This window comes from Phaeoacremonium minimum (assembly GCF_000392275.1).
Source record: "Phaeoacremonium minimum UCRPA7 unplaced genomic scaffold PA7_03_scaffold_141, whole genome shotgun sequence".
Taxonomy (NCBI): Eukaryota; Fungi; Ascomycota; class Sordariomycetes; order Togniniales; family Togniniaceae; genus Phaeoacremonium; species Phaeoacremonium minimum.
Window position 1 is genome coordinate 165,277 of NW_006921048.1, and position 11,423 is coordinate 176,699.

Genomic DNA, 11,423 nt, shown 5'->3' on the forward strand with positions numbered 1-11,423 from the left:
CAACAGTGCATATTGGGCGATCCTATTGAGGGGCATTACTAAAGCGCCACAGCACGTTGATCTGCGAAAATTGCCTCTGCCGGACCGCCAATATATTGCCTACAAATTCTATGAAAGAGCTGCTTCAGTTGCTGCAGAAATACGTTTCCCAAGGTCCTTACTGACGTGGGAGAATAGTTCTACGATTGCAATCATGTCAGGTCTGGTAAAGTAAAGAATGTCGACATACGTACCGTAAACCTTCATCCGTAGCTTTGAGTTGGTCACCTTCGAGACATGGTCCGCGACGTTGCCTACGAATCGATCCTGGTGTTTGCCGTCTCGACCTAATACCTCCCAAAGAGCCGTTGCTTGCTCGAAATCTTCGGGCCCAACTTCACTAGTGAAGTTTGAAACCTCGCCTGCCCACTTCTCATGCTCGGTGACCGTGCTGAGTCCTCCACCGCTGCGAGCCCCAAGTGACGAAGCCCTAAATGTCGTCGGGTGCAACATAGATCCAACATAATTAGGATCATCCCCATAATTTTCAGTAAAATTCATAAAGCCATCACGCTGGAAAGGGCTGTAGACAGGCACAGCCGCGCGATTTGTTGGCAGTCGCTGGTAATTCACGCCAAGGCGGTACCGGGCCGCGTCAGGGTAGGCAAACATTCTTGCTTGAAGCACTGTAGTAGAATTAGCAGATTCAAGACCACTGGAGGGAGGTAAAGAGTACTCACTTGGATCTGCAGATGGGGCCCAGCCTGGAACCATGGTCGATGGGGAGAACGCGGCCTGTTCAATGTCGGTGAAGTAGTTTCGCGGCTACATAGTCACGTGGATTAACTTGCTGCTTTCAATTGTTACATTGAAATATTGCTGGACAGATGGTGACACATACGTTGCGATTCAGAGTCAAGCGTCCAATTTGGCGCAAGGGAAAGTCTTTGTGCGACCACACTTTCGTCATGTCGAAAATATTGACCTTGTATGTCTCCGCCTCATTAGGGTCCATTATCTGCACGAACACATCCCACACAGGGAAGTCTCCTTTCTCAATCGCCTGGTAAAGGTCGTCCACCAAGAAATCAGGATTTTCGCCGGCTATTTTGATGGAGGTTTCACGGTTGAGATTCTTGACTCCTATCTGCGTTTTGATGTGAACCTTGATATACTTGAAACTCCCATCCTGCCGAATAGATCGTCAGCTCTATCTTGCCTTTCTTGGAACGCAGAGATGTAAGGAGGTCTGGGAAATACCTCCTTAGTGAACTTATAGGTGTGCCCACTGTAGGCGTTCATATGACGAAGTGATGCCGGTGTACCTCGATCGCTGAACAAATGAATGAGCTCGTGGATTCCTTCCGGGCTGCCCACGTGGAAACTACTGGGGGTCAATATCACGACACCATCGTTACTCCAACCAGTATTGCATTCACTCACTCCCAGAACTAGACAATGGTTAGTGACCGTATCTCTGTTTGAAGATCGTAGATCGTGGTTACCATGTCTGCGTTAGGGGTATTCGTTGCAGGATGCCTTTTGTGTGACCGATTCAGCGACGGAAACTTGATAGGATCCCTGACAAAGAAGACAGGCTTCAGTGAGCGGGAGCCGTAAGCTATTTGTTCATACATGTCACTCCAAGATCTGTAACGGGAAGAGGCTCACTGTGTTATTAAATACCCAGTCCAAATTTCCCTCATCAGTATATAGCTTCATGGCCCATCCATGTACGTCACGCGCTGTATCCGCTGAGCCTCGTTCAGGTCCGACTGTTGATATCCGAAGGAGAACCCTTGTCTTTTTGCCGATCTCACTCAGAAAGCTAGCCGATGTAAGATCAGTGCAATCATGGGTTACCTCAAAGTCGCCATATGCACTTCGTTGTTCGAGGGTGTTAGAATACTTGAGTCGAAGTAGAACAGGCCAAGAAGACTTACCCCGCCGCTTTTGCGTGCACAACACTTCAAAAATCATCAGCCTCAATATGCACAATATTTGCGCTTTACTTGCACTCACCGCTCGGGGATTCTTTCTCTAGAGAAATGGGCCAGCGTTTCGATGAGTTGAGTATCTTGTAGCAGGACCAGGCCGCCACCGGACCCATTCCGTATCTGGACACTTGTGTTATTGCTGGGGTAGGGACATCCTTCTGCAAGAGTGTAGTCTTTTGTCATGATGACTGTTGGTATATTCTTTCCGTTTCAATAATTCGCTTTAAGATGTAAAGCATTTATTTCGGTGTAAGAACGAAGACTACGTGGGTAATATATGGTCCATGACATTTCATTCCAGCTGATATCCAGATTCTACATTTGACGATATGATGTCAGCCCAGCTCAAGCAAGCGAACATGAGTAATCCGCAATATACTTGACTCAGTAGACCCGTGTTGACTTAACACGTAATGTATGCATGCAAGAATTCATGTGGAAAGGCGGCTAACTTTGTTTCCCCACTAAATGCTTGTTCTTCTTGATTGGCCTTGTACTCTTTCCGTATATAGAATAGCATATGTGAGGTATCCTGCATGATTTATCCACCAAGGCATTTGACTTGCTACATCAAGCCGCCGTAGGTCTCACTCCCCTCCTCGAGTTCTTCGTCTTTCTTGACATAATCCTTCACCTTTTGGATCTCATCTTCCTGCTTCTGGCAAGATTTTGTCGGATTATCCTGTTGATCTTCCAGTCGCTCAGATTCTTGCTCCTTGGAATTTGCCTTCTCTTCACGGTAGAGGAGCCTTCCCATCTTATTCATAAGACCTTTGCATTGCTTTTTGGTATCTAAATACCGTGAGTCTTAATATCGTTGGAGCACTTCAAAAAGAATTTACCTTCTGGCATCGTCTGTTAGGTGGGATTAATGATTTAATGTACTCCGCTTATAGTAATGTCCGAGTTGTGGATGAATGGCCTGGGATGGCGCAGGATAAGTATTACTCTAAATATACACATACTGATCTCTGTAAATTGTACTATTCTATCGAGCAAACACTCTTCTTCAAAATTGCGAAACCCCAATGGGCTAATCAAGCTAGAGTAGTGGATTAGTCACATGAGACTGAGACTGTGGACAAATCCCTCAGTAGAATAATTGTTTCGGATCAGCTATGTAGATGCCATCAATTCCAAGATGAGCGATCCGGGCTCATCTCAGCCCCGAGCCGAGTGCTTTTGAGGCCATCCTTATCTAACCTATTCCAGAAACAGTATGCCGCCAATGAACGTTGCTGCTTTCCAGAGCACGGACGTGTTGTCGACGAAGCTTAATCCCTTAGCGCCGGCCCACTTGCTCAAACGCCCGAGGAATTGGCATCCTTTCCCGGGCCAGTTCCCGATTCGTTTCCAAGAAGTTTGTTGGAAGGCTCCTCCTCCTCGGCTCTGGGAGCATGCTAGATCCTAGCAAAAGCGGAACTACGTGTGAGCTAGGTGTCACACACTCTTTGGTGATCGCTTCAATCATGTATGTCTGACCGATGCGGTTCATGGAATTTGATCCTCCCGACCTAAGTCGTTGTTTTGAGTTTGCAGCTATACCATTAATGTTGCTTACGTGTGGCCCTGACGCACATAGTGATACTCTTTTCAGAAATAGTAATGCACCAATAATTGATATGTCCTGACCATGTGACCGATTGCAGGATACTCAATTGAAATCGCTACTGACATTGACAGAACCATACGAAGATTCGGACTCTGCTTGTATTGGAAAGAGTAGCAGACCAATACCTAGCGATGCTTGTACATTCCTAGCCATCTTGTGCACCAGTAAGGCAATCTCTCATGGCACTGATCGGTGAGGATCCTGGGATCGGACGATCAGCCCAGCCCGATGTTCCCGAGAAGCTGGAAGGAAGAAGAGGGGAAATGGACGACCAAGCTGTTGATTATGTGCATATAAGACTTGTAAAGATCTATTTCAAAGTTGCTGGTTATCAACTATCAGTTTCAGCTTCATCTCCAGGAGCTAAACAATATTGAATTCATTCATCATGTCAAAGATTAACGGAGCTCATTTTGATTTCATTGTGGTGGGAGGCGGTACTGCTGGCAATGTTGTTGCTGGTCGCCTCGCCTCGAATCCGAATGCCACAATCTTGATTGTCGAGGCAGGTGTAGGTGACCCGGAGAATGTGTCTGACATCACCACTCCTGCCAAAGCTATGGACCTTCGTGGCAGTCAGCATGACTGGGCATATAAAACTACTATGGTCAAGCGAGATGACTATGAGCGCATTGAGAAACCCAACACCCGTGGCAAGGCTCTCGGTGGAAGCTCTTCTCTCAACTACTTCACCTGGGTACCTGGATGCAAGGGTACTTTTGATAGATGGGGTGAGTATGGTGGTGAAGAATGGAGTTGGAATCCTTTGGTTCCCTACCTTCGAAAGAGCGCCACATATCACGACGACTTGAAGCTGTACCCAACAGATCTGGAAAAAATCGGCGGCGGCGGTCCAATCCCAATTTCACACGCGGAACTCCTCGACGATATGCAGCCGTTCCGTGATGCCCTCACTAAGGCTTGGAAGTCGAGAGGCGAGCCTTTCACCGAAAATATTTACGACGGTGACATGATCGGCTTGACTCATTGTGTCGACACTATATACAAGGGCAAACGATCTGGTAGCTACCTCTTCGTCAAGAACAAGCCAAACATCACCATCCTAGCGCAGGTGCATTCTAAGCGTCTCATTATTGATGCTAGCAGAATTGCAAAGGGTGTAACGGTGATTGACCCCTCTGGCAACGAGCTCAGCTTCTACGCTAGCCGCGAGGTTATTGTGTCCCAAGGCGTTTTCGAAAGTCCGAAGCTGCTCATGCTCAGTGGCATTGGTCCCGCCCGAGAGTTGTCCAGACATGGGATTCCAGTGATTGTCGACTCCCCTCATGTCGGTCAGAATCTAATCGACCACCCTGGTGTCCCCTTTGTCCTTCAGGTCAAAGAAGGGTTTGGTATGGATGACCACCTGCTCCGTACAGGTCCAAAGAATACCGCCACAATCGCTGCATATAGCAAAGATTCCACTGGACCTCTTGGCTCAGGACTTCTGGAGATGGTTGGGTTCCCGCGCATCGACAAGTATCTGGAGAAGGATCCAGACTACCGCAAAGCTAAGGCTGCTAACGGCGGGATTGACCCTTTCTCGCCTGAAGGACAGCCTCACTTCGAACTCGATTTCGTATCCATGTTTGGTAGCGCATTTCAGTGGCACTACCCTATCCCCAAGAAGGGGTGCTACACCAGTGTTGTAGTCGATTTAGTGCGGCCCATTTCTGATCCAGGAGAGGTGACGCTTAATAGCGCCGACCCTCTGGTACAACCGAACATCAATTTGAACTTCTTTGCCAATGATCTCGACATCGTTGCAATGCGCGAAGGCATCAGGTTTAGCTACGACATTCTGACGAAAGGAGAGGGCTTCAAGGACATTGTTGTCGGCGAGTATCCATGGGACATGCCACTGGACAACAATGAGGAGATGAAGAGAGCGGTCTTGGATCGGTGCCAGACAGCCTTCCATCCTTGTGGAACCAATCGTCTCTCCAAGAACATTGGTCAAGGAGTTGTCGACCCAAAGCTCAAAGTCCATGGCATCGGAAATCTGCGGGTCATTGACGCTTCTGTGATGCCAGTCATCCCTGATTGTCGTATTCAAAACTCGGTCTATATGATCGGCGAGAAGGGAGCTGACATGATCAAGGCTGCTCATAAGGATCTCTATCAGTAGACTTGGAGATGTACTCAATAATTAAGCTATTCAATGCATGGATTTTCCTGCGACCCTGCCAATGCAGAAGTAGAACTCTTTGTGTAACGCCCACTGCATATCCATCGAGGTAGCAAAGGAAATGCCAAAGCTAAGAATTCAAGAAGGAGCGTGCTTTTCGATTGCGATGCTGATGCAGCGCGGTGCCTCTCAATTTGATTTCTGTAATGGAGCAGCATGGGCTATGAGCTCATACCCACCTAATAAGCTCATTTGGGTGGGATTTCTGGGACACAAGTCTCTATACCCAGTAGCACTTTTGGGTGACAACTCCATGACACGAATCTTAACCGCTGTGAAGGAGTCCTGTCATCGACGGAGCGGCATCACCATCACCAAGTCCAACCAGTCTAGCAACGTCTTCTAGATGTGTTCGTAACACGCTACATAATTATGGAAGGCCCCAAGCTTCAAAATGACGAATCGCTCACTGTAAGAGAGCCGGTGAGTCCGACGGACGCTGGGGGCATGCTACGAGGTCCACGACATTCTTTCATATCGTGGACATCTTTAAGCACTCCAAGTCACCAAGCGCCCTGTATTAAAGGAGTTTAATGGAGTCGAGTGACACTCAGTGTGGTCGCATATCATCGAGAGACCTTTGAACGCCAAAGTCAAATCAATGCACAGTGTATTTACTGTTCTACGTAGCTACAATTCTACTGACATATTCAAGATTTGCGAGGCCAGCTTTATGGGGCTACATTGGCGTTGCAGCTGACCATGCAAAATCAAGACACTCGGGCGCTTACTCTTTCTTCGATCTTGCTCGATCTATGCAGCATATTAGGCTGTCGAAGAGGGATTTAGGCGACAAGGTAAGACGTGGAGGAGGAACGTAGAGAAGGGCTCTCAATCGTATGGACACCGGTTACGTTATCACGGCGGTGTTGGATATTGCGACGATTCCTGCTTTCACAAGGCGACAGAGTATTGGCGTCAACGAGCATGGCGTGGGCATCAAGCGATCCAGCCCCCTTTCATCAGTCAAACTAGCGCACTGCTGACGTAACTTTCCCCCCCCTTCAGTATCTATTCCACTTGGATGAACAGGCCTCTTGAACTTATAACAATCGCAATGTGCTTCGTCGAGATTCAGAAGGGACTCGTGGTGAACGCTCCAAGGATTACTTAAGAAGCGGCGAATCATCTTGAAGCAGAAGCAGAAGCAGAAGCAGAAGCATAGCAAAAATCGAGCAGACGCCTGGTTCGGTATCGCAACGAGTACGAGGGCATGGTCTTATCGGAGAAATGGCGCGACAGCGAAGACCGTGTACTCCAAAACAGATTCCCTCATCCCGAAGGCTATCGCAGGGTCGGCAATGACGACGCCTTTGGCACAAGGACTCGTCACGATGAAAAAGGTGGCTTTTTGCGTGCCTTCGGTAGACTCGAGGATGGATCCTGACTGCGAAACCGAAGCAACGTCGTCGGCGGAGAAAAGTCGTCGCGAAGGGAAGAGCGGGAGCGTCGGTTTAACCTGCTCGGAGTCAAGTAGAGGCAGATAGGTCGTACAGCTTGTCATCGGCGTCGCACACAGTCGGAGATTGGCCTTGTCGGCAAAGGTAGCAAGCGCGGAAAATCAATTGGATCCGGGTCGGACCCGATCGGGAGAGCATCGACGACGGAGTTGGTGTTTGGTCGTCATTACAGCGTTCCGTTCGTAAAATCGTCATTCTTGTCTGTCAGCTGTCAGTCTGTCGCAAGCCGCCGAGATCGAGTCCTGAGGAGGGAGGCATGAATTGAATTGAGTAGAGTCTAACTGAATTGAATTAAACAAAACAGGTTGATATCAGCTCGTTCGTCTGTTCTGGTGTTCGGGATTTAAGTGCGGTCTTTTGCTTGACGTGCCAGGAGTTTGTCTGTCTGTTTGTTTACTTATGCGGGTTTTGGCAGGGCTGAGTGCGCACACATTGGATCTGAGGGGGAGCACCACCGTCTCTCATCATGTTTTCATATTTGCGCGACTCGCCCGAACGCCGTAATCATCGAGTCACATCGTACTTTTTTGGAGATACATAGGTACCTAGAGTTGTCACGGCATCAGAACCAGCCGGGGTTTCAAGTCAGAGAACAGTTAGTTCGGTGCGACTGTCGACGGTAGCTTCTGGGAGGCTTCAGATGCTAAAACACTTCTAGAAACACTTGGGGGGCTGGTCACTGAAATACACACGTTAACGAACTAAGTGAAAGGTAGCCCGCGGCTCATGCCCGATACTCACATCCAACTCAAGAATCTGTGGGGAAAAAATACACAGTAGAAACAAACACTTCATTCAAAACATCACTACTAACAATAACGTCATATTGAACCCGTCGTTAGAACCGACATTTATCTTTCTTTTCTCAGCATGGAATACTAACATCACCACCCTTGTGTCCCTCATAAGCCTTCGATTGTGTCTGTCTGACCACCAACAATTGCTTTCCCATCATCTTTTCCAAATTCTAGAGTACATAAATTATGGAAAAGCTTTCGATACCTCTCAACCGAATGAGACATATTCCTAGCACGGGCGTACCATGGCACCACAACGGAGGGCGTTCTTGTGACATCTTAATGTGACTGGCATCACATCTATCTAAGCCGCTTGGTTTTCGACCTGTTTGTCTTCAACAGGTTCCAGCTGCTGGAAATTTTCTGAATAGATCATAAAGACATCATCGTTGACATTGCGATGTCTCCACCAGAAGATGACGGTCTGGACAAAGAGTGCAATACTAGGGGCGGCCCATGCCCACACAAGGGTAGGGTCATTAATGGCAGGAATCAATATCTCACCCAATGCGCTGCTCAAGGCCGTCATGAATAGGAAAAGCGCAACAACTGTGGATCTCATATGTTCCGGAGCTCGAGCGTAGGCAAGCTCATAGGCCGTCACATTAACAAAAATTTCGGAGATTGCACCCAACGCAACAGTCGGGACTTGCCACCAAATGGAGATAGGCGACACATCATCGCAATAGCTGGCATTGTAGCCGCTATGGGAAGCCATGATGTTAATAGTGTTGGCAATAGGAGGAAAACGCATCTGTGTTCATCACTCACCATGGACTAGTTTCATATACACGGTACTGCACTATTGCGCCGATGACAGATGAGGTGGTGGCAAGAATGAACCCGAATGTCATCCGACTAATACGTCCGAACTTGATCTTTTCATGTCGAAGAAAGGGGTACACGACTTGTGCCATGAGCGGAGAGAACACAATGATGACCAAAGGGTTGAAGTGGCCTAGGAGATCGTTCGGCGCTCCATTCGAGGTCATGGCGGCCCCTTGATCGCTTAACGCATTTCCCACGCCGCCGTCGTTCAAGTTCCAGATCGGAACGTATAGGAAGATTTGAACGGCTTGCCATGTACGTCGCGCGTCGTCGACATCCTTCTCCGAATAACTGACACGTACGTCTCGCTCGGTGAGTACAAGAGGTCTCACGTCCTGCCAAAAGTCTTTCGCGAAAATGTTTCCCTTGCTTGTCTTGAGTGCTGAAATGGTGATCTTGATGAAACGAGTCAAGTCCGAACCCCGAGGTGGCGTTCTGATTGTGCGCTTGTACGTGGCTGCAAGTAGCACTGGTAATAAGAAGTAAACGATGCCAGGTACTAGAAAGGCGAGCCAGAAACTGCGGTATTTTTCAATGTAAACAACAGCAATTGAGAAGAATGCACCGGCATTGATGAAGGCGTAGAAGATTAGCATGATATGGTTGACGGTAGTCTCAGGATCAACAAGGACCTTTTCTCCTGATATGAGTACTTTAGTGTATGCGCGTTGATACTTGTATTGGTCGATAACGGTTGGCGCAACGTTCGGCTTAAATATTCCAGCTCCTATCGCCAATATAAAGAAGCTGACGAAGAATGGTGCAACACCTTTTCCGGCTTGCAGGAGAGCTGGTGCAGCGCCACCGATCATGATGACATGTGCGACGGCGCCAACTAGAACGCCCCATACAATTGCTTGATAACAACCAATTTTGACGTCTGCAATCCATGCACCAAAAATAGGAATGACATAAGCTAGAAAGGTGAATAATAGACCTAACGCAGAGGCCGTTTGGAGGCCGAGGTTGAGTGCGCCAGCGTGAGAGTTCGGCTTGCTGGGATCGATGGCGCCAGTTCCGGGTCCACCTGCAGGGAGTGGGAATTGCATATAATTGTTGAAAGCAGCTCTTACGCCATAATAAGAAGCACGTTCAGCCATTTCCACAAAGCAGAGAGACCAAGCCGTCAAGGGATTGTGTCATAGACCTTTCGGAGTGACTTGTGCTCTTCCTCAGTTGGAGGTGGATAGGTGTCATAATCAACAACATGGGCAGGCTCATCAGGCGAGACAAGCCGCGACTCGGCATGGGACAAGTCTGGGGCAGCGTGATTCTCGACGTCGGTAGCTCGGACAGAAGGTATGCCTTGATCGGTATCAGGCTCAACGACTTTGCGGACATTGAGACCTACTACGTTTTCGGCTGTAAAGCATATCTATTAGGTCGTGGAGATCAAAGTTAATGGGGGAGTCTCACTCATCGTGATTCGCAACACACTCACGAAATCTAGCGATATAGTATAGAATGATATTATACTTAACAGAAGAACGAAGGCACGGATACTTCAAAATACCAAAATTCTCTTGCTTTGTCAACATTACTTTATATTTGTTCGTTAAATGTGATCTTTGCCAAGGTGGGAAGGTGCAAAGCGCCACGTCCAAGCACGAGCTTACCAAAGCTTGTTGCGCCATTGCTGAGAGGTTACGCCTTGAAAACGAAATTGGAAGTAGGATTATCACGAGGATGGCCCATAAGCGAACGAAGGCATGATTGGGCTTATTGGCCGTGAATCACGTACAACGAGCAAATGACTTTTCTGTTCTCAGCTAAGGATTGCAGATTTCAACCCACTTTTCTTGGTGTTATAACCTTGGAGGACATGCGACATGTTGAAAAAAGGCAGCAGTACGTACTACTGACCAACACCTAATCAGGATATCACATAGCAAACAAAAAAAAGAAGCCTCCAGGGCATGAGAAAATACCGAGAATAAAGGAGTAGCTATTCTTGTTTTATAAGTAGTTAATAGTTATACTGTGTAAATTGGTTACTGTGAAGAGAGACAATTGTATTGTGTCTCATTGTGTATCTTATGGTGTATTGGACAGAGCGATCTGCGCCAAATCTGATCCAATAAATGAATAGTAATAGTTAAGTAGGGTAAGTAAAATGAAGAAAGTAATAGCAAAGTAAGTCACCTGACTGCTGGTAGGGGTAAGACTATGCTCCTCCAAGTCAATGTTTCCATATATATAAGCGTCTCATGTCTTGCTAGAACTCGTAGTAACATGACGAGCTTGGCCGTCTTCAGAATTGTCTGCTGTAAGATTCCGCTCGTCTTCGCCATCGTCACCATCCTCACTGTCGAAATCTCGACCAATCTTCCCCTTGATCCTATCCCGTTTCTCAAGGAACGCGATTAATAGAACCAATGGGATCACTGCGGCCCCAGTTGCGAGACTCGCAATATATCCCTTTCTATAATGTGGCGCGTCTGTGACCGGATAGAAGATAAGTGGCCACCAGGTGACAAAGGCAAAGTCAAACGAGTTCATCCATCCTGTCGTGATCGCACGTAGCTGAAGATCATGCGCCGTCACGTCGGCCATCCACGAATA

At 47.7% G+C, this 11,423-nt stretch overlaps 4 protein-coding genes across 4 annotated transcripts; 1 reads left to right on the plus strand and 3 right to left on the minus strand.

Moving 5' to 3' along the window:
* Positions 1–38: 38 nt before the first annotated feature.
* Positions 39–1,281, minus strand: UCRPA7_1984 (putative catalase protein; the record flags this gene model as incomplete). Its single annotated transcript, XM_007914562.1, has 6 exons — positions 39–99; positions 162–179; positions 230–665; positions 720–804; positions 881–1,168; positions 1,240–1,281. 6 exons carry the CDS (start codon positions 1,279–1,281, stop codon positions 39–41), a joined length of 930 nt encoding a protein of 309 aa, XP_007912753.1.
* A 1,260-nt stretch (positions 1,282–2,541) lies between these two features.
* On the minus strand, positions 2,542–2,828 carry UCRPA7_1985 (hypothetical protein; the record flags this gene model as incomplete). Its single annotated transcript, XM_007914563.1, has 2 exons — positions 2,542–2,768; positions 2,819–2,828. 2 exons carry the CDS (start codon positions 2,826–2,828, stop codon positions 2,542–2,544), a joined length of 237 nt encoding a protein of 78 aa, XP_007912754.1.
* A 1,148-nt stretch (positions 2,829–3,976) lies between these two features.
* On the plus strand, positions 3,977–5,716 carry UCRPA7_1986 (putative glucose-methanol-choline oxidoreductase protein; the record flags this gene model as incomplete). Its single annotated transcript, XM_007914564.1, has 1 exon — positions 3,977–5,716. The coding sequence occupies one exon, from the start codon at positions 3,977–3,979 to the stop codon at positions 5,714–5,716; it is 1,740 nt and encodes a 579-aa protein (XP_007912755.1).
* A 2,621-nt stretch (positions 5,717–8,337) lies between these two features.
* UCRPA7_1987 (putative mfs peptide protein) lies at positions 8,338–9,961 on the minus strand (the record flags this gene model as incomplete). The annotated part of the gene is made up of 2 exons (XM_007914565.1): positions 8,338–8,737; positions 8,805–9,961. The coding sequence occupies 2 exons, from the start codon at positions 9,959–9,961 to the stop codon at positions 8,338–8,340; spliced, it is 1,557 nt and encodes a 518-aa protein (XP_007912756.1).
* Between the last annotated feature and the right edge of the window lie 1,462 nt (positions 9,962–11,423).